We start from the raw sequence: 27,421 nt of genomic DNA on the forward strand, positions 1-27,421 counted from the left end.
GCCTGGTCTGACAGCCCACTTATTACACTGCAAGCTTACTGTGCATGCATTGTGCTGCATGCTGCAGGAGTATCAGCTATTGTTAAAACTTGCCAGAGTGACATTTATTGTGTTCATACTGCCCACCAGGAGAGATAAAAAAGTACTCTTCAGACTGCTGCATGCTATAAAACACTATAGCAGCTCTTACAGTGTGTGTGTGTGCGGCACTTGTTTCAGCGTGTAGCAGCAAAGGGAGAAAGAGTTAAAGTGAAGTTGGTGCAGTAAATCCCAGTTTTAGTCAGGGAGGGGGGGTAGGGTGGAGCAGGATTAAAAAGGTATACTGAGTCTTATAGAAATGAGCTCCTAACATATTTCCATTCCTTATGCTTTCACTGTAGGAGAAACTGTGCCTCCCTTTCAAATAACTGCTGGGACAAGGTCATTCACCTGATAATCTCAGATTCATTTCTAATATTTCATGGACACGAGATAATGATTCAGATGCAGCATTAACAACCCTTATATTGTTTCCTAATGTGTTCAAATGAAAGGAAAAACAATAATAAAACAACTGAGATTTTTAAGATGAAAGAGATTTCTACTGGCCACATGGAGTGATTGTGTTTCCACAGTGTGCTGACAGCTGACACTTGCACGTGTGCTCCAGTGTCAGTATGTTTGTGTTGATCTCAGCATGTGTTCAAGCACATGTAAAAACAATGGAGTGATATGGAATCAAATAAGGGTCAATAATATTTTGAGCTTGTGAAATGATGCTACAAATTATTTTACTTACAAATTCAAGCTCGTAAATGTGTAAAATGTTTTGTGCACACAAACATATAACTTTTTGTGGCAGTAGAAATATTTTTTATATTCATTCATTCATTCATTCATTCATTCATTCATTCATTCATTTTCCGTAACCGCTTATCCTCTTGGGGGTTGCAGGGGGGGCTGGAGCCTATCCCAGTTGACAATGGGCGAGAGGCAAGGTACACCCTGGACAGGTCACCAGACTATCACAGGGCTGACACATAGAGACAGACAACCATTCACACTCACATTCACACCTACTGGCAATTTAGAGTCACCAATTAACCTAACCTGCATTTTTTACTCATTCCGACCTCATCACAAATTGACATGCTTAGTCATGGACTTTCCACGTCCACCTACAACGTGAAAGGTACCCTGGGTATGTTGGTTGTTGACGTTCTGGGACACCGTGTCAAGTTCTGCCTGTTACATGCATTGTCTTCTTTCAAAATACACTTCCGTTTTCAAAGGAAATTTAATGTTTACATAGAGTCTGTTTCAAAATAAATGCACTATGTTGGTTTTGTAATATATTAGGCGGCCACTGTGCCTTTCACTTTAGCATGGACGACTGGCTGAGAAGGCCTGCACAAACATATCTATCTATCTATCTATCTATCTATCTATCTATCTATTTACAACTCTTCATTGAGAGACCACGGGGAAAGTCAAGGCTTAAAGTCTTGGGAAGAAATAGCCTTACTGGGTAGCTCTTTGCTGCAGAGTGTACAAGAACATGAGAGGTGGCTGTAAAAGCTAAATAAAAGGTGTCATAGAAAGAGTGGGGGGAGATAAAATGGTATACAATAATTTTTGCCTTGGAGGTAAGCAGCAGTGATAAGTAACGCACACAATTGCAATGTTTGGTGTTTTCTACTATTGCCGGACAGCCTTTCCATTAATGTTCCTCTGGTAACACTCGTTGACTTCTTGATTATCTACAGAATATTTTGTTTGTACATTTCTTCATATTTCAGAGCATTTTGCAACCAACAATGCATTGAGCATTACTGGCTCTGTGCATACCTGCAGCCCATGCGCCATCTACAGAGGGCCTGCGCTACCGTGCTTACAGATGTTGTGTGAGTATAGAGCAGGCAAAGCAAATTAGCATCTGCACATCACATGGAGTTCAACTTGGTGAACTTTGACAGGTGAAGTTGCCAAAGAAGCCAAAGAACCAAAAAAGAAGGCTATCTGTGGAGGAGACATTTACTGAATATTTTATTTTCAGTTAATAGTTTATATTCTGTTGGACTTTTCAACTTTATTGCCCAGTTGAAAACATTTCTTAGGAAAGTTATCAAATGTCATGAGTTAGATTACTTTGATGAAGTAATAGTTACATTGCATATTACAAGTTGAACAGGGTAACTAGTAATTTGTAACCTATGACTTATTCAAAACCTTTCCAACACTGTTAATGACCCTTATTTGATTCCACAGAGTGGAAGCCAGGGCGAGTGGCGTGCAAACATACAACAAGATGATTGATCAGGTTCTCACAGAGAGAATATATCACTCACTGTAATTGAATTGCAGGGGGACTCTCTTCTGCAGGGGCTGCAGAGGGCTGCAGCATCCAAAATCCCAGATTAAGAGAGGCCAGAGAAGTGAAAAGAAACATTCATAGACTAAAATAAAAATCATAGCCTGCCAAAACGTTGTCAGCAGCTATTGGGCCAGATTCACCCTGGCTATTACTTAAATCTAAACTGTGTCTATTAAGCAAATGGCCTTGATAAACATAACATATTGCTTTACATTATATAAACTGATCTCAGCATTTTTTTGTACCATTTTGTGATTTTTTTGTAATGTCCATAAAGCTGACAAAATGTGTTGAAATCAGTTCTAATCATTGAAATGTACAGCAGTACACTAAAGCCAAATAGTGTTTTAGCAACTAAGAGGAGCTGGTGGTGCCAAATCCCCCCCTGCCCGAAACAACATTAAATACAGAGGAACTGCAGCACTGCTGCTACTCCTGTTAAACTGTTCAATCACCCTTGTGGTGCGCTCAGAGACCCTGATGGCCAGGGTTCCTGAGTATCATACTGACTCATGCATGGAGCTGGAGAGAAGCTATTCACTATGTTTACTGCTCTTTATTTTATTTTCCTTAGGATTTGGTACTCATGACCTTACTGTCTTCATCTAGCGCATTTATTTAGAATCTATAATGATAAAAGTTTATTCATTTAACCTTGTTGTAACCTCTGAAATCAAAATCAACAGAAAGACATCAGTACAAACATAGCTCTAAATCACAAATATGCACATGTGTGTAACTGCAAAGACTACTGACTTGTAAAAGCATCAAAAATATAGTTACTCTGATTTTGTCTAATGCCAGTACTTCTTAAATTAAAAGACTTGTCAATCAATTTGAGAGGCACTGTCCTGATAATCAGACACTGCAGCGACTTCTTGTTACAATCACAAGCCGCTGAGACGCTGAGACAGGGAGCAGTCAACACCTGTTATGATGCACAGCTTAAATAACTTAGTTCCACTTACTGATATGCATTTAAGGATTTATTGTCCATCTCAAAGTAAGAAAACAAGAACAAAATCTGATACATGAAGTTACATGAAGGATTAAAAAATATTATTTCAAGAAAGGTTTAATGTACTTCAGGTTCATGTCTACTGGTAAAAAAATGCCTTCCTAACCTATTTGTTCAGACTCTGTAGACTTTAAAGCAATGATACTCAACTTATGGCACATGGGCTAAATCTGAATTTTAGTGCTTTGAATGTAAAAGCAAAAGCAAAGTAGTTAAATCGAAAAAAAAGCTTGTTTATGAAAAAGAAGTGCCCTGGACCCCCCTGACAGAGGTCCAGGCTGAGCCCAGAATATCCTTAAAACCTAGAAACGCCCCTGTGTATACCTGACCTGTGCTGCGCTGCTACGAATAGCTTTGCAGGACTGCTGCAACTGGATGCCTCTTGGCAAAGGTGAGTGAGGACGGCAAACTCTTGTCTCCTGCCATTTTGCAAAAGTGTCCCCCAGGCAAAACAAGTTGAGTATCCCTCCTTTAAGGACTACGAACTACTGCAGTCGCTTATTAAGTCACTGTACTTTAATATTTTGTGAAAACTAGGATTATCACATAATCAACCAGAAACAGATTACATAAAGGTGCACACTTATACTTAGAGCTAAACAAATTAAACATATGTAGCTTTCATGTCACTTCAGTCAGAAATATTCTTGTCATTGTCACACAAATAGAGCTAGTGAAGTGTTTCCCGAGTATTTTCATTGCGTCATCACTCAAAAGCTGACAGGCTTTCATATGAAGTATATAAATGTGCAGATGACTCTATAAAACCTCCGTCTTCAGGTAGTTCTTTGTCCTGTGCTTTGCCTGAGGACTGTTTGGCACACTTGGTGGCTTCTGGTCGTAGTCCCACATGCACACAGCTACAAAGAAGAGGGTCCCTCCGATGACCAGACCCAAACCTCCAAACCACCCAGAGAACATCGCCTCTCCATACTCCCAGCGTGGCATCACATCAGGAAAACCCTCGTCCCAGAAGTCCACCACAGTTGTGTAGGCAACAAGTGAGACAGGAGCGAGAGTAGTGAGCCCCGACACCCAGGTCATCACTCCTGCGAGGATGATGAGCCGTCGCTTGAGGCCAGGCTGCCCCACACACATCCCAACCCCCTCCAGTCCTGGGAAAGCAGCCAGCAGAGCTAAACCACCTGTGCCTATAGACACTGACACGAGCACCCTGGAGATCTGCAGGTCCATTGGCAGCCCCATGATGGAGTCATAGGCTTTACACTGAATTCCTACCTCTTCGGTGTAGAGGCAGGTGAGCCACAGACCAGAGAACCAGTTCTCCACCTCGTTCAGGTCAGAGTTCATTGTCTTCCACAGTGGAAGGAAGGCGGTGATCAGAGAAGTCACCCAACTTCCAAATGTCACAAAGAGCGCAGTCCTTTGCATTACTTTAGTTGTCAGAAAAACCATCTTCTGATCCTGCACATACACAGTCTGTGCTGTGATTCTTGCTCAAGTGTGCAGGTCTATGTGGCAGGTTGTGAGATCCAGAGTGGCTCTTTGGCCCATCCCACCTGCTGAGGCAGCAGGACCGACTGGGCCAACCCACCTATTCAGCCTCCTTAATAAAATGCACCTGATAAGTGGGAGATAATCTGGGACTGTGGCATGACAACAGACATACTGTTATGTTTCAGTGTTCAGTATCATCACAGTGAACAATGAACTCTGTTTTTAGATGAAACCAAATATGTCCAGCGGGATTCTGGGCTGTGTGCGCGCACAAGTGGACTTAAATGAATGAAACATGAGCAAGCTGGGCAAGGGAGGTACACACAAGAAAGAAGAAGAATTAAAAGCTAACCCAGGCGTGACTATATCGGTCTGTTTCTGTGAAACTCAGTCCATCTTTTAAAGTTGTAATCATTTCAGATGAGTTATTCTACTAATGTCACTGATGAGGTTTGGGCATATATTTTAGTTAAGACATTTACGCTCTAGGGAAATCAAAGGAGGAGCTCTTGATTTGCCAAGTGTCTCAAGTATCTGGACCATGAATAGCACTTTGTGCTCACTGTAATGGTACTTACAACAGAGTCCAAAAGAGTCCAACACTTTGTGAATTCCACTGAGGATCTTTACAGATTGTGCAGCACAACTGGGAGCTAACAGAAAATTCAATCTATTGCCTCAGCATTTAGGTCAACCTTTTTTTCTCAATCCCATGAGCAAAATTTTGCATTTAACTTCAAACTGAAATGGTCAAAAAGTGTCTTTCATTTGCAACATGCAACATTTTCTTAGAATCTGTAATGCAAACTAGTCTGAATGTTTAGGGTTGACCTGTTTGTCTTGACTACTGTAAAAGGACAAGTATTTTAAAAAGACATTGCAATTTTGTTAAATCAGATTGACCTATTAAATTTTAATTTCGCTCACTTGCAAGTGCAAAACCTCTCAAAAGCTGAAGGAATTCAGCCTCTCAGACCAAAGAGCATTGTCTGACCTTATCATCCATAGATCTGTGGAAACTGAAACCCCTGAAGGATGTGGCTAATTTGATGAAAGGTCAAGGATTAACCTTCAGCTTTTTCACATATAGTGTGTAGGTTACAATGACCTTAGTTCATGGAGAAGGTCTGTCTAAGGATTTCAGATATGTGCCAGTATTAAATTAATATTTGTGAGACTTCTGAAAGAAACTGTATGAGTTCATATTTATATCTCAAGTTGCTTACTTTGAGAAAACTGGTTTTAATCAAAACTATCATTAATATCACAAAGTAGGGTAGATGTCTGGACTGGTGAGTGGACCATGTAGTTCAGATAAAACTGCCTGTCAAGTCTGTGGGGAAGTTTAGCCTCAGCAGATACAGTGTATATATAGGGCCTGGAAATGATGCAAAGTATCTGCTCTTTGGTTGGGTGAGTGTTGGATTTAAATGGACAGTTCACCTCTATTAAAAAATATATTTTTCCTCTTACCTGCAGTGCTGTATGAGTTTACATTATTTGGATGTGAGTTGCCAAGTGTTGGAGATATCAGCTGCAGAGATGTCTGCCTTCTCTTGAATATAATGGAAGTAGGTGGCACTCGGCTTATGGTGCTCAAAAGGCCAAAAATAAATACATTAGAAAACTCAGCAGCAATGTCTCTTTCCAGAAATCATGACCCAGTTGCTCAAGATAATCCACACACCTTGTTGTGAGCAGTTTCATGTAGGAACTTTCTCCCAAACTACGCATACAAACCATATCACCTTGAGAAGAAAGCATGTCCTTGATGTCACCCAGTGGTTTTGAAGGCTTGAGTGCATTGTGTCTTGCACTTTGGCTGTCACCATCTTGGTTTTTTGGAGCCAGAAGTGACTATATTTGAACTAGAGTCTGGAGCTGTGGAGGAATGAAGGGTGGACTGTGGTGATCCCTTTCAGACAGCCTGTCACTCAAAATGGCCCGCCCTTAATAACATGTAACTTAAAGCCTTAATAAAATGTAAATGGGTGAGAACTATAAATATTCACTCACTGTAAGGTTGTCATGAATAGGGAATTTAACTATAGAGACCAGAACCTTTTTTTTTGTTAACTGTCAACTAGGCTGTAACACTGAATTGAATTAAGGCTGGACAATTAATCACAATGTTACTGAAATCATAATATGGCAATATACAAGTCGCAGGAGCAGCATTAAAAATAAATGTTAAATGTGTCACAACATACCATTATAAACGAAGCCTTGTGGTGCTAGGAAGATGTCCTGACCTACTAATCATATTCCAGACACATGGGAACATGCATGTTTGATACAGAATCACAGCAAAAATAACAGTATCATCATTTATGTGAAATTTTGCAGTGTAAGTTAATTGCAGAAATTTGACTAAAATCCCGACTCATGTCGCAAACTCACTGTCAGAATAATCACAATATGATTTGTGTTTGCATATTGTGCAGCCCTAATGTAAACATATTCATTTCTGACGTAAAATTTGGGCATTTTAACATGAGCGTCTGTGGAAGTTGACTCACTTCTGGAGCCAGTCTCAAGTGGCCATTCAAGGAACTGTAGTTTTTGGCACTTCCACGTTGGAGGAGGCTCATGCTTATGTCAGTGTGAGTGGTCGTGTAGCCCAAAAGTATCCATTCCTTGATTATTTACATTCCTTTCGTCAGTGAGGGTCCACCTATCAAAGAATCAGAAGGGTTTTTCATAACAAAATGTATCTAAGTTGTGAATATTTTCATATGAAGTCCATTGCTAATTGTTTATGCTAGCTCGGTACGTATGTTTACTTTGTTTGTCAGAGCGACTGCAGTTCTTCTGACATATTTGTCATCTTTCTGCACAGTGTTCTGGGTATGCTTGTTTTGTTTACCTCATTGGCTACAAAATAAGTTTCCCCCAGCTTTTCTGTGTATTTTTCACTCAAGGACAACCTCCATCATACAGTATGCCCTGCCCTCCCCATTTAGGTGGCAAAATGGTTCTGTCATGTGTCTTTACAGCCATCATACTACAAACCTTAAAGGCTTTTATCTCAAAACCATGGCTCGGTGATAGTCATGATGTAATGTGTCGTATTTTGCTCAATAATTGGAGCAAAATAACAGTACTTAAATTATTAGAGAGCTATGAATCTCCTTTTTCCCCAGTGTCTGGGTCTGGACCCAGATGCCCAGGGATGGCAGGTTAACAAGGGGCGTTTTGCTAACAAGGAAGATGGTGTACCCCTTGGGAAAATACATACTTTTGTTAGGGGTGAACTGTCCCTTCTAAGGTAGCTCAAAGGTAAGTAAAGGTAAGTCACGTCGGGACTACATAATGGTGTTGCCTGCCAGGGGTCCAGAAGATTTATGACGGCAGCCTTACTGACTGCAGTAAGTAATAGGGTAGTTTACTTGTAACAGACAGTTTAAGAGGCACATTGTGAGCTCTAAGAAAATGAGACTTTTGTGAGGGTGTGTTTCACAAGAGTTCAGAGTGCCGCAGCACCACAGAGACTCCGTACAACATAGGTCATTTTGTATAAGATTTATTAAGGCTTTAAATACATGAAACCCATGTGGGTAAATGTTTAATAACAGCATACTGATGTTACTAAATACACACTGCTATATTGAATGGACAGAGACAGCTTGTCTGTTAGTAATGCTAAGAGGTGATTAGTATCACAAAGATGTGTGCCAATGACAAAAACATTAAACAAAACAAATTGCTTCAAGACAGACATACATTGTAATTATTTTCATATGATTTTGATTCCTTATAACATTTAATCCAGGCTTTTTAACTGTGTCAGAGCGGAGGATAATACAAGTGATGAATACAGGTTCATAGATAAATCCATTTAATGGTATACTTTGATCACGTTGCATTTAAATGGCTGAGGATGTATCTGAGCAGATAACAGCTGAGGGCAACACTTGAAGCTTTCTATAGTGTCACAAATATGAATTTTTACAGTCCACTGCATATCTATTTTAAAAAAATGCAGCAGCAATACTGAGCAGAGAGAAACCTTGCAAATGTTTCCTTCTGTAATCAAAATAAATAAACATAAAGGGGATATTTTATACAATTTAACAAATTGTAACTTAGCTAGAATCTGGTTTCCTCACTGCTTTAACTCCTCATTGAGACGCAGAGTGAGAAACAACTTGACACCGCGTGGATAGAAGGGCATCTACTGTATGTGGGTGGAGACATGCGAGGGACAACATAAAGAAAAGTACTGCGTGTTGGGGAGGAGGGAATGACTAGAAGTAGGTGGAGCGGGGATGTATGGCTTCTGTGAGAGGAGAAAAGAGCCCGGCTTTCCGCGTCATCCTAAATGTCGGAGCCCATCTCTGCACACTGTTTGTCTGATATGTGTGTAGCTAGGGACTCAATGATGTCCAACAGCAGCAGCTGGCTGAGAGACCGCAGGTTGGGGAGCTTGGATACCTTTGGGAGGGGAGGAGAGCAAAAAATGAAAAAAATGATCCATAAATTAAGACAAGACAATGAGTCCAACAGAGTAAAATGAGGAATAAGCAGCACTTGATTGCTCATGCATAAAAATGAAGATAAACAGAAAGAAGCAGAAACATTAACAACAGAGCAAACACTGCAGTGAGGCAGGGTGACGATTGAGTGCTTCTTTGAATAACAAACAATAATCAGTGTGGCACTTTGACCCTCATCACTGTGTGATGAGGTGCTTGTACAGCCGGCTGGGCTGTAAACAGTCTTCTCTCTACGTAGAAGATGGAGGGTGATCCACTAGGAGGCCAAAGGTGTCAGTCTCCAGCAAAGAAGACGAGCCTACAGGGTTAGCTCAGCTGCAGTGAGTGGGCAGCAAACCCCCAGGGCTCCGGATACAAGCCCACCCACCTTAATGAACTGATGGACAATAATGTGCAGGCAGTGCTTCTTCATGTCCAGAGCCTGGGTCTTATCAGCTGCCTCCAGAATCTGAAGTATTAAGGGAGAAGCCATTGAGTAAATGATTCACTCTGCATCAGAAAATATCTTCACGTACTGGACAACACTGTCAAATTAGGTCACTGCTCCCCCCTTGAGGGAAAACATAAATACCTGCAAAACGTTCTCCACAGTGACGTTCATCTCCAGATTCTGCTTGCAGTAAGCCTGCAGCCTGTTGTTTGAAAACCCGTAGTAATATGGCGCAGCAAACAGATAGCTGTTTATCACAGGTTAAGGTAATGGGAAGGAAACATTTTCTCTACATTCCACTGAAAAAGTTTATGATTTTGATTTCACACAGAACCTTTAGGTGTATTAGAGAACAGAGTATTTGCATATTATACCCAAAGGCAACTTCAACACTTGACATGAACACAGCAAAAGAAAATTATGACGTTAATGTCAAACACACAAGTGCAGTTCCCATTATGGCCAACAGATGCTGACTGTAGTGTTTTTATGGATCCCACTAAAATTATTTTTAGCTTAGAAGGATAGTTCGGATCTTTTGAAGTGGGGTTGTATGAGGTTCTTATCTATGGTCAGTGCATTACATACACTAGATAGTGGTCAGCACGCCCCCAGTTTGGAGAAGCTTAAGTGTACATAAGAGTAAGTGTACACTATATTTAGAATATTTTCACAGCTTTACCTTGCTGTCAGACAGCAATTTCTGACTGGAACTACAACACTTATATCGCTCTCTAAAAAGCCAGACTGAAAAACAGTAATTTAACACTGAATACAGGAGCTGCTAATCTACTGCTGCCTTGATCAGTTAGTTTGTGTTATTGTGTCACTTTAACATTTAAAAAGGGTTAGTTCGAATTCACCAAAGTCACACAAACTATCTGATCAAGGCAGCATTAGGCCAGCAGCTCCTGTGTTCAGTGAGCCAAAATGGAGTCATGTGGCTTTGACGAGAGCATGGGTGGGGAAAGGATGCCGTTAAAGGCCTCCCTGTCAGGATGGGCTATCTGAAGCAAGGTGGTAAAAATACAGCATACACTTACACTGTTGTGGATTTTTGTTAAAGTTTGGACGTTTTTTAGGTTGCTAAAATATGTTCTTCTGCTGCCTCTGTCTACTGCAGAACTTTGTTTAACTTCCTCGGTGGTACTGGGGTGTGCCGACCGAACTCTACTGTATGCAATATGCTGACTCTGGATAAGTAGCTAATACAATCCCACTTCAACAGATCCAAACTATATATCTCAAGGGGTCTACCTAAAGATAACAAACTTGTTTTTAATCGTATGCTTAAACCCATACTTCTGGTTTGATGGGCCACTCACAGATATTGACTGTACAAAGACTTTGACTGTACAAAATTCCTCAACTTCTCTGTAGAAATTAAAGTCAGTACCTTTTGTTATGCACTAAGTTATGGTCTCAACAGAAGAGAAGGTATCAATCTATAAGAGCAGTATGTTTTAGGCATGTTTGCTTTCGTTGACAGGTCTCTAAGCTTATTACACTCAGGTATGTGGCCATAACTTTCTCACCCCCACTTTGACTGCACCACAGTTCCCATTTCAGTAAAGCAGTCTGAATTTGAGAAGGATACAGGGAATCCTCTGGAGGCATGTTCACATCACCGTAGTAGATATAACGCAGCATGGACTCGAAGGCCTGCTTACTTGGAACCATCTCGCCAATGGAGATATTAACCTGACCATCCACAGGCATGAAGGAGCGAAACATTGCCTCAAAGTAACTAAGGAGTAAAAATGAGCACAGTGTTATGAGTACAGAATACTTTTCTTGTTGGTCACTGGTTTACTGTCTAACCCTCTACTTCTTCATTGCAACAAAAAACAACATATATTTATACATTACACATTACATTTGACAGTAAGAGTCAGCTTCTCAGCACATTCAGTTGTTGAGCAATTATTCTGAGCTTACCATCATTACACTAAAATGTACAAAAAGTCAATTTGCTCTAGCTGCTGTATGGGCACAAAGCAGATCATAAAACCTGTATTGACTCTACCTGGATCTGGCTGCCAGTATGGCTTTATGAGCAGGTCGTGGGTGTCCGTCTAACAGCAAGATAATGTCGCAGAACTCCAGGCCGCCTCCCTCCAGGTAAGCCTTCATGTCCTGGACAAGAGAGGTCCCAATGTCCACAGGCTGGTCTGAGTACAACCTGGGAGGAGGATGCTGCTTTCGTCGCACTATCTCCACAATCAGTGGTGTGGACAGATGTTCAAACTCCTTTGTCATGATCACCTGGTTGAAGTGCGACTCTTTCACCACAAAGTTAAGGCAATGCTCCTAGAGGAAGAGATATTTGGTATATATGTTAGAATGGATGATTATTTTAAGGACCCTTCTGATTGACAGCATAGTCTCAGCTTCAACCACTGGAGGGCAGTAAAAATGAAATTTACAGCTGGTGTTAAATTAGTCTTTAGCCCCGTTTCCATGGAGCAGTATGGTTCGGTTCAGTTCAGTTCAGTTCTGAACACTTTTTCTCTGTTTCCACTGTGACAAGTTGTGGACAGTACCAATGGAACCGTTCCATACCGTCCCTATTTCTGGTACCCCTTTTGTTGGGTTACCTAGCACATAGATCAGGTACTAAAAAGTGGAGCTGTGAACACTGCGGTCCGTTGATTGATCAATAGCAGACGGGCACTCTGCTCTTGGCTGAGCTGTGGCTAGTTTTGAAGCTCATGTTACCACTGTTCTGGAGAGTGTTATTAGTAGACTATAAACTATATCAACACACCTCACTGCGACTACTCTGACCTCTAATTTAGTTTTTATATGACACACACTTTTAGTGGTAATGAGTGGATCTTCAAGCATTTATATATATTCATTTCACCCAGGCTATGTGAACTGCATTTTTTCTAATCCCCACTTGGAGAAAAAAAACAGAGTCATGGGGCGGCGTTCTCATGGGCAACCCTAAACCCCTGAGCTTGCCTTGAGAAGGGCTAAATGCACAAACCAGCTATTTTTAAATATCCCATGGAGAGAGACTCCCACTGCAGCCTGTTCCATTTTGTTGTGAGCCTGTGTGCAACCACGTTCTGCGGACAATAAATGAGGTGCAAACTCTCCGGTAATGAGAAAATACAGTGAGCGCTGGACAGAGCAGTGAGTGACAACAGCTCCGCCCACATTTAAAGGTACTGTTTGCAGTGGAAATGCTAGGGTCTAGGTACCATGTCTGAAGGGTTACTTTTGGTTCCAGAGGTACGATACCGAAAGTGTTTGGTGAAAATGGGGCTCTAGACAGTTACCCAGACATACCTTGAGCTGGTCAAGCTGCAGCTTGTTGGCATTTTCACAAACACTGAGAACGTTCTGCAGATCGACAGATGCCTCAATGTACTGCACACACAGCTGCTCGAGGCGGGAAAGCTTAAAACTAAGGGCCAGTTTGTAAACATCCATAATTAGGAGAACATCCTGGACATGACCTATGAAGCAAAGAAAGGGTGAATTATGAGTTTTTATTGTCTCTCTTGAGTATTACTGCAGTTACAATATAAAGACTGATGAACAGGGTAATCATGAGGAGAGATACCTCTGCGTGGGTACTGGATCTTGTCCGTGTAGAGGAACTGCATTAAGACTTCAAAAGGCTGGGCCTCAGCTTCCCTGATGAATACCTCTAGCATCGGCCTGTTGCCTGCTGGGATATCCCTCGGGCCTCCAGCTGCCCCTTCGTCACTCTCCTCGCTGCTGTCCTGTTTAGTCTTCTGCACACAAAGACAGCAGATTATGCAACACTTTAACATGTAACACTCTGTTTAACATTCCAGCTGAGGTTCCTCTGTAACTGTGACCTTTTAATGTTACAACTGCACTTGATTAAAAAAAATAGCTTTTTCTATGCAGAAAACCTCCTTGAAGTTCATGGTAACTCAGGGTAAAAGTAGTTTAAGGCAAAAGTGTTTTACCAATTTAATGCAAAAAATCAAGTATCACCAATAGCAGCTTCAATTTGTGCATAAAGTCAGCACTGACTCGGCTCATTTTCTTAGAATGTGGCTTTGATACTGATCCCTTGATGTCCCCTTATGTGTGCACTCAGTAGTGATGGGAGAAACAATCAATATAGCAATAATATTTTCCTTAATCTTTCATCATCCTTCCTTAAACTATTCTGCTTTCAGTCTGTTCAAACTTTCCTTAGTTTATGGCTGTTTGACATCTTAATGATGAGACAGGAGCTGGAAGTTATGTCAATAAAGTATCACTATTGTGATGACACTGTGACACTGTTTTCTCTGCTCTGTGTGATAGTTGAGTGAAATAAAGTGCAAATGCTTCTGCCTGCTTTTCTTATCAAATGTTTTATGTGTATAAATATCTTCTGGCAACACTAAAAGTCTTGTCTTGTCTCAGAGGAAATGAAGCTATATGACTCTGACCTGTCGCTGCCTATCCCAAGCCTGCAGGATTTTTTTCCGCAGCCACTGACATCTTGCAGTCACTAGGGCAATATGCCCCAAGACTCTCTCCTCCCTCTGTAAACGACAAAACAAGGAGTCAAATGGATGGAAAAAAATAATCTTAGTTGGATAATTTCAATCAGCAGTTTAGAGTCACAGCCTCTTATCATCACAAACCCACCTCGCCCAAAATAAACTCCACATCACAGAACTGACGATTCTCCCACAGTTTGCCGTAGTCCTCATGGAGTGTACACTTTGGGTAGCAGGAGAACTGCAAGAAGAAGAAAATAATATTCTCAAGAGGTGCATAACTATTAAAGTTACTCTACAACCACACTTTTGCAACTACTGCTTTTGACCAGAGTGTCCAAATGATATAAAATATTTAGAGACAGTGCTTGTATATTTTAATAATGCATTTGTTTGACACGAACCTGGAATCTGTACATCTCCCCACTGCGTACATTGTTGTCTACTGTTCCTCCAAAGATGTACATGGCATCTTGAATCACAGCAGCAGCATGGAAGAGTCTCCCACTGGGCATCTGAAGGGGCAGGGAGAGAGAAAGTCAAGGAGATTGTTCATAAAGGCTGCCTTAAAATTTGTTCATTTTTAAATATGGTATTTACACACACAACTAATCCAACTTAACAGCTGCAGTCACATAAAATAAGGGATAGTCAGTGGGGGTGGTAAGTAAATACCAACATGTTCTTGTTTTATAATTCAGCCTGTCACATACAAATTCACCCATTTCCATCGTCTACTGACACAGTTTGTTTTTCAAATCCATATGGTTCATACCTCACTGTCCATGCTCGGATGGATCACCTCCCAGCTCTGGGAGTCCACATCGTAGCAGTGCAGTTCGTTGGGCAGAGTGTTGTCAGCCGCACCTCCAAATACATACAGGTGGCGGTCAAAAGCAACCATAGTGTGGCCGTAACGTCTTTGGGGAGGTGGTGGGGAGCCTCGCAGTAAGTGTTCGGTCGGGATGCGTGTCCACCTGTGAAGATAAAGTAATTATCATTCCCATGTAACACTACAAAATGAGTGACTGAGGGAAGTCATAGGCACTGGCAAAGGGTGTACTCACATGTGGCCCTTGAACTCAAACTGGAAGAGGTTGTTGGTTATCTTAGCTCCACTCTGACCAGAAAATACAAACATCTTGTCCCTGCATACAGCGACAGGAAAGTTGCAGCAAGATGGAGGAATCTCACCACTCTGGTCAATCTGATGGACACAAAGGCAGAGACAGACATGTGAACACATAAAGTACAGTGTTGGTGAGCTTTGTATTCTCAATGTCCTTCTTGTAGTATATTTTAATTATTATACTGGCCTCCTCCCAACACGCATGTTCTCGATCTTGCAGATTGATGGTCCACATGTCATTCAGCCTGCACAAGGAGGGACTATCGGTCAATATTATATTCAAAAAACAATGTTTCAATTGTGATTAAAAAAAAAGTCAAACACACCTGGCGTTCCCATCATAGCCAGCAAATATCCACAGTTTATCACTATAGACCGTGGCCCCATGTGCAGACCGAGCCACTGGCAAGCTGAAACAGAGACGGATGACAGTAAGGCTGAATTCTGATACGAGTTATAGGATTTTTGATTGACAGGTTGATTAAAACTGATTTCCGCATAGAATTTACACCCCCATCCATCCAAAAATAGATGTGCTTCCAGATGTAAGAAGACACTCTTTCCTGCAGTTTAAAGTGAACAAGGTCATCTTGTAACGAGGACAGCTCACAATAAGCTTCAATTATAGAAACTGAAGTCACGGGGGGGAAATATACAATTCACTGCTGGTTATGTGCCCATTAATTAAACTCCCCACAGGTTGACCATGTTTGGAAAATACACCAATTAATTCCAGACTTGTTTTAGGAAAAGGTGAAACACATTACCTCCCCTCCACTTTCCATTCAGTCCACTGCCCTGTTGCAAACTTGTACTCAAAAAGGTCATTTTTGTTTTTGAGGTTTGAGTTTGAGTAGATGTCTCCAGTGTAGCCCCCTGAAAAATATCAAGTCAAACATTTTAGCATCACTATTACTTGAGCTTGAAATGGGCAGGATGAATGGTATGTTATTGTGAGGAGCATAAGCTTAAAAAAAGTTACCAAAAACAAACATGCTGCTGCCATAAACAACAGCTGAGTGATGATATCTGGGAGCAGGTGGAGTTCCAGTGGTGAAGGCTCTGTAGTGAATTTCATACACAGGAAATAAAATCATATTTCACAGTCTATAATTCTTTAAATTATTAATTAAAGGTGGGGTGGTGCATTATTGCAATCTTACCGACACCATGAGCAGTCCTTCACATCAAAGCGAAGCAAGTCATTCAGCATGTTCTTCCTATTTGGTGACACAAAATATAGACGTATGTGTTTAAGTGACAAAATGTGCAAAGGAAAAATCCCTGTCACTACCCTTTGCTACTCACCCATTGTCTCCCCCAAACACGTAAATGGCATCCCTGTATGCCACAACAGTATGCTTGCTACGCCTGAATAGAGAAAATGAAGTTCAGGGTGAATGATAGGCTGCAAATCTGCAAACTGAGCCATCTACTCATCTGTCAACATGTTACCTTGCACCGACAAACTCATCACACGGAGGGAGTCTTCTCCAGCGATGAACAGTCTCAAATGGGCCGAAATTAAGCGTCAGATATTCCACGCTGTCAGAGCAACTGTGGTCGAAATCAACACTCGGGGCCACTTTGGTTGATTTACAGGACATTGTTGCTAACTCATCCAGCTGAATCACTTTTCAGGGCCACTCATCTGCAGGGACGTCCACAGTTCACGCCATCGTTAAAAGTCAGCCATGCAGCGTGAGAGCTAGCTTAATGGTTGTGCCGCTACTAACTAAGCTGTTTGACACTGTTATTACCTTTAAGATGACACTGAAGACAGTTGTATTTACGTTAGAGGATTATAGACTTACGGCTAACAGTTAGCTCCTCGCGATGCTAAAAACTAACATTAGCCGCATAGCTAGCCCTGGCTAGCAAGCTAGCTTTGTGCTAAGCTGCAAAACAAGCAACAGCGAATGAAAAGTTAACGAATAGCTACCAACGATATACTGAAATATCTGTTTTATCCGGCTCAATACTACAGCTACTGTGCAAACGAAGTGAATAACTTTCCACGGTACTAGCCACAAACGCTAACGTTAAACTAGCAAAAGAAGAGTGGTTTCATTAAAGACCACAGTCAGCCAGCCACGCCCCCGAGCGCTAGACTGGTGAGTGCTTCACTTCCTGTAATGTCTCAATGAAACTGTACAAGATAGATAATAAATGATGTTATTCATCTTGTATGGTTTCCTTGTAATGTACAAAACATCAGGACATTTAAACATCATGGGACATCACTTGTCAGTGAGGCATTTATAATAAAGTTACCATTTTCCAATAAGCCATGAGGTCAGCAGTTGTAAATATTAATAAAAGATATCTAGGGTCATGTTTTTGTTTGAATTTTCCAACAAGCTAGGCCATTAGACAAACTAAGATTATCTGGAATTTTGATATGAGTCACTAACAAAGGGTTTTTACAATAATTTATAAAGTCTGCTGATGTAAATTTTTGTATAGGCTACTATTGCATGACTTTTGGTCTAGCCAGAGGGATTTTGCCCAAATGTCATTCTTAATAATATCATATAACTGCTCTGTGAAGCACTAGCAGGTAATTGTAATTTATTAACCACTGGTAACGGCATGAGTTACAAGTAATAGACTCTTAATAAAGGCTGTTTTATTTGGAAGTGGTAATGAATATTCTATTTTTGGAATATATATATTGTAACCTATCTTCTGATCAGCTTTTCATTCAGGGACAAAGCATACAATTCGTGTGTGTGTGTGTGTGTGTGTGTGTGACAGACATATATCTTGATGTATGAGCACACATCTGGGAGATATGTGAACCTTTGTAGAATCAGGTTGGGGTTTGCACCAGGAGCACAGGTGTAATTCATAACATTACTAATGTCTGCATGCAATTAAGTGCATGTTGTCTTAGTGAACTGACTTCATAAATAATAAAATAATGTAGCCATCGCTAACATTATTAGTGCCACATTTGCTCTTCCTCTTGCAGTCAAAATGTCGAAATGTCTGCTGTAAAAAAAGCCGAACAAACTAAACTGCAGGGAGGAAGCACATTTATTGGTACGAAGCACCATTTGCATTTTTTACAGAAGACATTGTGACCTGTCACAAAAGGAAAAGCCAAGATGTAAATACTAAAATTAACGATGAAAATTAAATATGGATTAATGATGGCGGAGACTGTCATGGCTTACTGGGACATGGGAATAGAACAAAACCATAATAATGTTTTTAATAACGCCTTTGCTTTTTGTCTATTATGACAAGTCAAAGTGTTGGCTGCAGAAAAAAGCTATTTTCAGACCTTCATAGAACTTCATTGCTGCTGTATGGCCATCTTCTGCACATATCTTCTTGGTATTTTTACTGTATGAATGACTTGGCTCATCAAGCCAGCCACATAATCCTGTAACACTGAATCCCAGTTTGTCCCCTAAAATTCTACCAACCTTTTAGAGAAGTTGCTCAGTGAACAGGCCCACCTGTCATATTGATATAACAGAATCAGAATCAGAAATAACAGTAAATAATGTAATAAAAGAATATGGAATAGTATATCCCTGTATCCAAGCAGTGGTTAATTGTTGTGATTATACAGTTTTTAATAAAAAGTAATCCTCCTTGGGCTTTTTTATGTTTTGTTTTGCTGATTCATTAATCTGTCTTTGCCAGTTCGGTGTCTTATCTGCATCTCAAACTAATTTTATAAGACAATCCTGTTATGTTTGTTTATTCCCAGTGGCCCCAGCCAACAGTGGTTTACTTACTTGAGAACTGGTGGTTTATTTTGGTCTATATTTTCTGAGATATTTTCAACATATTCAAAGATGTTGGGATGTCATATACATTTACACACAATAAACCAAGAACAATCTTGCCAGACAGTATTAATGATGACACAGTCACAGATAGAGAGGAAGCAGTCAATTTTATGAATCAGACAGAACATTTAATACATGCAATATTACATGTAATTTTCACTTTATTTTGAGGATAAAAAGATTATCATATACTCTTAGAAAACTGCTAAGAATAAGAGGTGTATGGAGGACAAAATCAGTAATTTACAGATAAATGAGTACATAACCGAATCCATGTTAAATATAAAACACAATAAACAAAATATTAAATGAACAGAAGCACAGAATACATACGTTGTGTTTAAACCTGACAACGTAAACATACTTAATTGGTCCCTGTTGGTATGTTTGTTAATGCAGTGGCTGACAGGAAGTAAACACAGATCAAAGCTGTTAACCTAGCAACAGAATAGCAATTGAATGGTTTATATACTGTATATGAACATAAATTAAGAAATAAATGAGTAATACAGTGCATTGACAGGAAAAACATCTAGGTATTTCTTCATTTAATTTACGAGGCTGTGTAAACACATGTAAGTGGTGTTCAACACTGTTAGTCATTGTCATAATGCCTTTTTAGAAAGGATTCACTTTACTCAACTGACAATGAATTTTCTTTTGGCTCACTATGCAAACAAAGGCCCATTGCATCATCAGTGTACCTGCATCTAGTAGCTAAGGGCAAATGCTTTTAGGATTAACATTGTGATATTTATTTAGAAAGAGGAGAACTGGCTACAACTGCAAAATGCCCCGAAGAAGTGAAAATGTTATATAATGCAGCACAATAACTCAACACATAATAAACCATATACTGTGCTATGAAAACGTATAAGAATAGTAAATGAATGCAAAAACTGTTTTTTATCTTGATTGCACAGGACTGTACTCGGTTTTGATTTATAGATTTTTTTGCATAGTATTTATCAGACCTTTTACATGACAGACATTTTTCACGTCGCCGCAGCAAAAGCAAAGGTGTAATTAGTAACAATAACAATGGTTCCAATTGATTTACAAGCAAATGTTAATGTTACTAGTTGCGCACATGTTTTCCCTGTTATGACATGAAAATGTCTGCCATTGGAAAAGTCTGTATTTGTTCACCCTTTTTTTTTTTTTTTAAATTATGGCTGATTTTGTCCTCCATACAGACAGTAAAGAGGGATGTAATACTGTACTGACATTCACTTTTTTTCACATCTGTGCTTTAGCACCGGGCTCTCAGTCTCTTAGAACTTAAATATTTCCACTTAAAGGTGATGAACAACAAAGAGTTTTAACAATATTTAGCTCAACGTGAAGAACCGTTCTTTCCATGTGCTCAACAACCTAAAAAAATTGGCAGGGATGGCAACAGTTTTGTCTTTATTCCATTTAAGTTGCCTGATATCAGACAGCATTGTCAACTCATTTCACTCCGTTTTCATCTTCAGTCTGACATTGCATCCACTCAAACTGATTTCCGTGGGTGAGGGGGGGATTCGATATTCCGTAACCAATCACTAAAGACCAGCGCATCTGCAGAGCAAAGTAAAGCAAACTATGATGTTGGGCGATATTAGCAGTAGCAGCATCTATCTTGTCTTTAGTGCTCACCATTGTCATTATTACTCCTCATTTGTTCCTCTGCAATGCTTGACAACGCCAGATATTGTTAGTCCTGCCCATGGTGCTGATTGGCTAACTGAGTCCCCCCACGGCCACATTGGTAATTCATTTATTTTAACCAAGAAACTAACAACTAACAAGAAATGCCACAATGCCAGACGAATTAGTCAACTCAGACTCACTGGAGTGGACGGATTCAATGGTCATGACCCAGGCAACCATTAAAGGGCTTATGAAACTTGTTGTGAACTTCATTGTTCAGTCATCTCCATTACAACAAGCTCACATCTGAGAGTGGAATATTTACATTATTGAAAATTGACCAACAAACATAGAGAACAATACTAGGTCTTATCTGCATGTAGTAAACTGGTTCAGTATTTGTAGATTGTGAGGTCTACAGTATTTTTTTTTTTTTTTAAATCAAGCACCCATCAGATACATTACAGCGCACAATCAAGTCAACGTGGAGACATTTCAACACAATGAGACAGGCCATAAGATTGAAATGTGACAGAAACCTTTAACCTTTCACTCTTTCACTCAGCCACACGGTCAGATTTCTCTTTTTCTAATAGAGTCTTTGTTGAATTGGCCCCTCTTGTCCACACGTCTAGTCACCAGTTAATGATATCTCGGACATGGCCCCACAGCCTGGTGATCCACAGGTTAACACCAAGTTCTGTTAAATACTGAAGCTCCGGCATCAACATCTTTCGGCACAACTTCCGATGCACCTTGTCCACGTTCTTCTTCAGGTTATAGCCCATGATGGACTTCTCTCCAATGGGCTGCCAGGGCTGCATGGCTGTCTCTTGGATGCTGCCAGCTTCGACAGCTCTTCCCCCCTCGATACAGATGGATGCCATCTCTGCGTTCCTTCTCCTAAGCTCTGCCACATCCTCAGCCATACGCTGTCGTCCATATGCATCTACTTTCTTCCAAAAAGTCTGGTTGAAATGCTGATACAGCTTCCAGTCAATAGCATTCCACTCAAGAGCCCTTGCTCTCAGCTCAGTGGTGAGTTTGGACACAGTGGATCCCTTACGGGCGTTGAGCTTGAAGAAGAGCACGTCGTCCATCTCCCAGCAGAGGGCATCCTTAAGTAGGATGAGTGATTCTTCAAAGTACTCCACCAACATGACCAGCTGAAAGCGGTCAGTGATAAATCTGATTCCCTCTTCTACCCGCGGGTCATCCAGCTCCAGGGTGTTGTCCTGTCCAAAGTCAAAGAACAGCAGATTCTTGAGGTAGAAAGAGTTGAAGCCCTCTGGATCAAAGTAGTTATGGGGGTCACGTAAAAACTCAGTCAGCTTGTCATCACCTTGTATCTTCCAAGTAAAAGGCACCAGGCGGCCAAAGTAATGGAAGGATGACTCAAAAAGCTCTGCAGGGTCTCGCAGAATAGTGATATAGGAAGTGTCCATTGGTAGTAACTTGGCCACCTCGGGTGCATTGAAGCGCATGTGATTACAGATAATGTTGAAGCACATTCCAGGTCTGTAGTCTTTAACCTGGGAGCGCTGGAAAGGGGACGGATAGAAGAAGTCGTTTCTGCTGTCAGGGAAGGCAAATTTGAGCCGGTGCTTCTCCCCAAAGCGGAAAAGGATGTTGAGGAAGGTGCTGCTGGCCGTTTTGTGTGTCTTCATGAACATGACGTCCACTTTAGGAGTGCAGGTCTGGCCGTGGGTTTGTTGTGAGCTGTTTGTGGTTGATCTTGGGTGGAGCTGGGATGGACGGTGGGCACAGGAGTAAGGCACTGGAACCCTACAGAGAGGAAAACAATCAAGTGATAAATGTGCTTATGAAATGTACTCTCACACAAAATAAAGAAAAGCAGCAAATCATCAAATATGAGACGGTGGAGCCCAAAAAATGTTTGATATTATTATTTGTTTGTTGATCAACTCAGTGATTACTGAGCGGCCCTAGTGAGCACAAGCCCACGGGCCTAAAGTATCAGGGACCCTCTCCCAGCCCTCACCTGCAAAGTGTCACTCAAATTAACACATACTAACCAGGGAGAGACAGAAAAAGACCATAGAGAAGCAAAGGAACTGCAAAGACACACAAAATAACTACAAAAATGGGCAAAACAACCACAAGGAGACACAAAATGACCAAAAAAGATACAAAAACAGAAACACTATGTGGTGGGGCCCTTTGCATATCTGTGCCTCTGGGTCATTGTCTCATAATCTCTTCATGAACTAAACGTTTTGGCTCAAAATACAGTAATTGCTGAGGGAAAGTGTTTATCATCATGTTTTCTACAGAATGGATGTCAGTGTGGTGACTCTTACTCAGGCAGACTGAGGTGGATCTGTGGAGTGGAGAGGCAGTAAAGCAGGATCATGCAGCTGGTCAGGAGGGTACCCAGGACCAGGCCTTTGCACATGGACCTCCACTGCCTCCCTTGCTTGACAGCCATGGTCCAGCAGAATCAAGGATTACCTTAAAAACACAGAATATCATCTCATCATCACAGGAAACATTTTCTACAAGCTAACATTTGTGTTATTTTAAAGACAGGCACAAGAAAAACCTCTTTGTATTACATTGTGTCTGTTTTGAATCAGTCTTGAATGTTCTCTGCTGTTAAGAGGCAAAGCTTTGGGGAAAAAATGACACCACTTTGAATCATTTATTCAGATGGTGTCTTGGAAATAAATTAAAGTGTAAAGTACCCCTATAGATTACAATCTTTGTTCTCTGGTTTCTGCTGGAGTGGACACAATAACATGAACACTATTAAAATACTAGAATGGCACTCCGTGAGCACAGACCTCTGACAAGGCCAAATGCCCTGTGTCACTATAAAAGTTAAAAGTAATTTGTGTATCTGCCTCATGATTCGGGTCTGCTCCAAAATTTAATAGGTTCTTATGCTTCCATGAAAATCAGGGCAGTAGATTTTCATAATCCTACTGGCAGGCAAACAAAACCAAAAACATAAACACCTTGGTGGAGGTAAGAAAGCAATTCAAAGCAACCGCCTAAAAATGTGAAAGAACAGTGATGTGTCATTTCAACTATATGGTGATTTAAGTATTCTGTTATACAGTAGACCTACATTACTGTAATTAGGTGAACTATAATTCAAGGTTCTCATGAATATTCACCCACACACCATACACACACACACTCACCTTGCACAGACATCACATAGAATCACAGTTCGCCTCATCTCACTTGGCTGTTCACTTCGTGAACATGTTAAACACTGGGTACAAAATTCTATGGTGAACTACAACATGACATACTCGCCACTTGGAATGACCAACCCTATATTCCTCAGCTGCCCCATAAAATAAATAATGCATTGCTGCGGAAAGTGATATTGCATTCCCCCCTGCTGACTGCCGTAAGACGAGCCACCTGCTGACTCAGCTGCACAGGTAACAAAATGACACTGACCACCTGGAATTTGCAGAATTATGTGACCGAATGTGACCCTAATACAGAGTCCGAGGAGGTGCACTGTTGTTCAGATATGTAGGGCAAAGCTGTTTTCAGCTTTTATTGCTGAGTTAAGAATTTATTAGTATTAATTTTTTATCAGGTATGTAAATATTTGGTTTGAAATGATTTCACATGTAATAATTTTTTCATTCTTTATTTTTCTAGTAGCTCAGTTGATTTTCTGTCAGCAGAAACACACTCAGAGCTGCTCTCACCATGAGAGGATCATGATCACTGTGATCTTTGTCACCTATTTGTTATTTAGGTTGGAGGACTTGTTATAAGGTACAACCAGTGGTGGAAGGAGTATTCAGATCCTTTTAAATAAAAGCACCACATGAAAATCAATCAATCAGTCAATCATTTTATTTGTTACATGAAATCATAAAATCTGATTTCTATAAAATGCAAGCTTGGTTCCATCAATTTGTGCATTCAGAATAATAATAGATACATATTAATGGGGATTAGGTTTAACATTTGGCAGTGTTTATAAATGCTTTGATATATTTTATTGAATAATTATTGTGCAGTTCTCTTTGTATGCAGGATTTGTCCCTATCGAATAAAAATAAAATAAAATAAAAGAAAACAAAATAAAATAAAGTAAAGAAAAATAAAATAAAATAAAAATACTGCAATACAAAAACGTCACTCCCCCTGCAGTAAAATAGCTGCTGTGACTTACTGTATATATTATTACTGCTTTGGCTGCTGGAGGTGGAGCTGGTTTTAAATACTACAGATCAGTAGTTTAGTCCAGTGGTTCCCAAACTGGGGGTTGGGGCCCTCCAAAGGGTCACCAGATAAATTTGAGTGGTTGTGAGATGAATAATGGGGAAGATAGATAATTCAAATTAAACCCTGTGCAAGGTTTTCTTGAATTTCTTTGTCAGTCTGTGTTTGGAGCTGAGTGCCCACCACCTGATGGTGATGGGCACTTTATGGCATTTCCCCTCCTTGTCTGTCATTGACTTTTGTCCTTGATCATGTTTGTGAATCACACCAGAGTTTACATGAATTCATGTTGATTGTAACTATGACAGCCGGTTTAACATTTGGAAAGTCCAGACGTCATCCCACCCTAGTCTTAAGCGTGGTGTCCGTTATTTGGTGTCCAGTGTGTCATTTATTATTCATTTTTGGATTCGTTCCAGCTTTGGGTCATGGCTGGAGGTGGACGTCTTAAGCCTCTAGCTTTGAGTTACTGTGTGCACCTTGGTCTTATGAACTGTAGATTTTAGGTTCAGTCTTATCATACAAGTATTGCACAAACATTATTCTCCAAACACAGCTAAAAGGGCTATTTCTGCTCTTTGTCTCGACTCCATGAAGGGGCTATTATGGAGGCATGTGAGAGCTCTTTCTCTCCGCCATCAGAAGCCACTCTGTTGGGAAACATTTGAGGACAAGGCTAGTTTCAGGTGGAACCGTTCGGCCTGCAAATGTAATGGATTTTAAGCGACATTATTTTCACCCCTGCTTCAAGGATATGCCTGCAATAACCTTCAAACCTGAGATACAAGTGGACAAATAAATAGCAGTGTAAATTTTGATATCCGTGTATCATTGTTTGCTTAAGTTATCCCCACAAAGTGCCATGTAACCTTAATGTGTTTCCCTGTAGGAGGTATTTCAGAACTTTATCAAGTATCTTGAAATGTTCTCTCACCTATTTAGCATTAAAACTTCCTACAGGAAATTGTACAGTCAACATTTACCCAGAGCTTTGTATGGCTGCACACCCCACCCAAAGATTTATTTAATGTTCTGGGACAATAGGTACTCCAGGTCAAGAGCAATATTGTTTAAAGAGTAAACATAAAGAGTAAATTTGGGATTATGTTCAACAGTTTTCATTGTCTGCATTTCATGTGATTGGTGTTGGTAAGTGTATTCTTGTTTTTCTGAATGATAAAGGCCATTATCAATATTATAAAGCATAAAATAGGTTTGAAGATAAGGTTTAATTCAAACAAAAGACTGGAGAAAGATCTCTTACCCTCATGCATAAATCCAAAGAGAAACTATTGAAAGTGTTTCTCGTCCAGCTGCATTGCCATCTTCCTTTGCATCCAGTTCCAGGTAGCTAATAAAAGCTGATATCCCTCCTGCAGCCGCTCTTATGCCTGATCTTGACATACACATACTGTTATAGACCCAGCACAGTCCCGCGCTCCCCTTATCACATGCCCAGTGCTATGGAGCTCATTCATCTGGTTGCTGCCTGCTCCTCTTCTCCTCTTTCTCCCTGCCTCTCTGCATGCACACCTGATGCCTCGGGCCACCTGCCGCCTCCCCCCCCTCAACTTTCAATTCCAAAAACTGATCTTGCTGAATAAAGCTCTGCAGGGAGGCTCATCTTGCCACCTGTGACGTCAGGGTTTCTGTCAGGGGACGTGCACTTGTCAGTGAGTGTAAAAAAAAAAAAAAAAGAGGGGAGGGAGAAAGGGAGGGAGGAGAGAGGCTGTATAGTCCCTACTCTGTGTCTCCATACAGAGGGCTATTGAGTGTAGACACTGGAGTCTGAGCTGCAAGCTGATAGGTGGGGTAGAAAACAGCATAAAAGAACAAATACAGAAAGCACAAAGGCTCTGTTTGTACCACTTGATCAAGACCACTTTGTGTCTGTATTGTTTGAAATGCTTATTGAGCCAGCTATGTCTACACATGCTATAGGAGGAATGTACACAGGACACTTATTAAAACCAGATTAGACAATTATCTACACAAACTGTGCATCCTACACAGCCTGAACTGACACGCGACAACACTGTATATGCTTGAAATTGCATATCTTCATTTATAAAGAACTTTTGCCCCCTCTGGAATCTTTTTCTGTAATTTACTCGTTACATGCTATCAATATTTTAAGTGCAATTTACAGTAAACACGGTATCTTATGCTTTGGAAAGTGCCACTCTCAATACAATCTCTTGTCCAGGACAGCACAGACATTTCAATAGAGAATGAAATGAGCATTCAACCACAAGTAACAAGTCTATTTGGCTCTGCTGGGCAGGACGTAGCAATATGTGGTCATAACGCCTCATCTATTACAGTGCTTGTGAGACCTCTCTCCACACTGGCTGCACAGGATTCGTGCTGCTCATCCCACACTCGTCCCGCTCAGGCATG

General features: G+C 40.6%; 3 protein-coding genes across 5 annotated transcripts; all 3 read right to left on the bottom strand.

Moving 5' to 3' along the window:
* Positions 1-4,109: 4,109 nt before the first annotated feature.
* On the bottom strand, positions 4,110-4,787 carry cldn26 (claudin 26). The gene has a single exon (XM_049579146.1). It carries the CDS (start codon positions 4,785-4,787, stop codon positions 4,131-4,133), a length of 657 nt encoding a protein of 218 aa, XP_049435103.1. The 3' UTR covers positions 4,110-4,130.
* A 3,549-nt stretch (positions 4,788-8,336) lies between these two features.
* Positions 8,337-17,463, bottom strand: lztr1 (leucine-zipper-like transcription regulator 1). Of its 3 annotated transcripts, XM_049579272.1 has the most exons (20): positions 17,123-17,463; positions 16,818-17,013; positions 16,671-16,733; positions 16,526-16,582; positions 16,345-16,424; positions 16,130-16,238; positions 15,689-15,772; positions 15,550-15,607; positions 15,301-15,440; positions 15,009-15,210; positions 14,638-14,748; positions 14,382-14,474; positions 14,180-14,275; positions 13,330-13,504; positions 13,053-13,222; positions 11,782-12,065; positions 11,353-11,502; positions 9,897-10,002; positions 9,693-9,773; positions 8,337-9,263 (listed from the first exon to the last, which is right to left on the bottom strand). In XM_049579272.1, exons 2-20 carry the CDS (start codon positions 16,967-16,969, stop codon positions 9,147-9,149), a joined length of 2,328 nt encoding a protein of 775 aa, XP_049435229.1. In that variant the 5' UTR covers positions 16,970-17,013; positions 17,123-17,463; the 3' UTR covers positions 8,337-9,146. The 3 variants fall into 3 exon arrangements, with proteins under 3 accessions (XP_049435229.1, XP_049435230.1, XP_049435228.1); XM_049579273.1 differs by having other exon boundaries at positions 13,330-13,501; positions 16,818-17,463; XM_049579271.1 differs by having other exon boundaries at positions 16,818-17,463.
* Positions 17,464-19,288: 1,825 nt separating this feature from the next.
* gal3st1a (galactose-3-O-sulfotransferase 1a) lies at positions 19,289-26,654 on the bottom strand. The gene is made up of 3 exons (XM_049579819.1): positions 26,286-26,654; positions 23,125-23,275; positions 19,289-22,588 (listed from the first exon to the last, which is right to left on the bottom strand). Exons 2-3 carry the CDS (start codon positions 23,250-23,252, stop codon positions 21,439-21,441), a joined length of 1,278 nt encoding a protein of 425 aa, XP_049435776.1. The 5' UTR covers positions 23,253-23,275; positions 26,286-26,654; the 3' UTR covers positions 19,289-21,438.
* Positions 26,655-27,421: the final 767 nt, after the last annotated feature.

Source organism: Epinephelus fuscoguttatus, linkage group LG6 (assembly GCF_011397635.1).
Source record: "Epinephelus fuscoguttatus linkage group LG6, E.fuscoguttatus.final_Chr_v1".
Lineage (NCBI taxonomy): Eukaryota > Metazoa > Chordata > Actinopteri > Perciformes > Serranidae > Epinephelus > Epinephelus fuscoguttatus.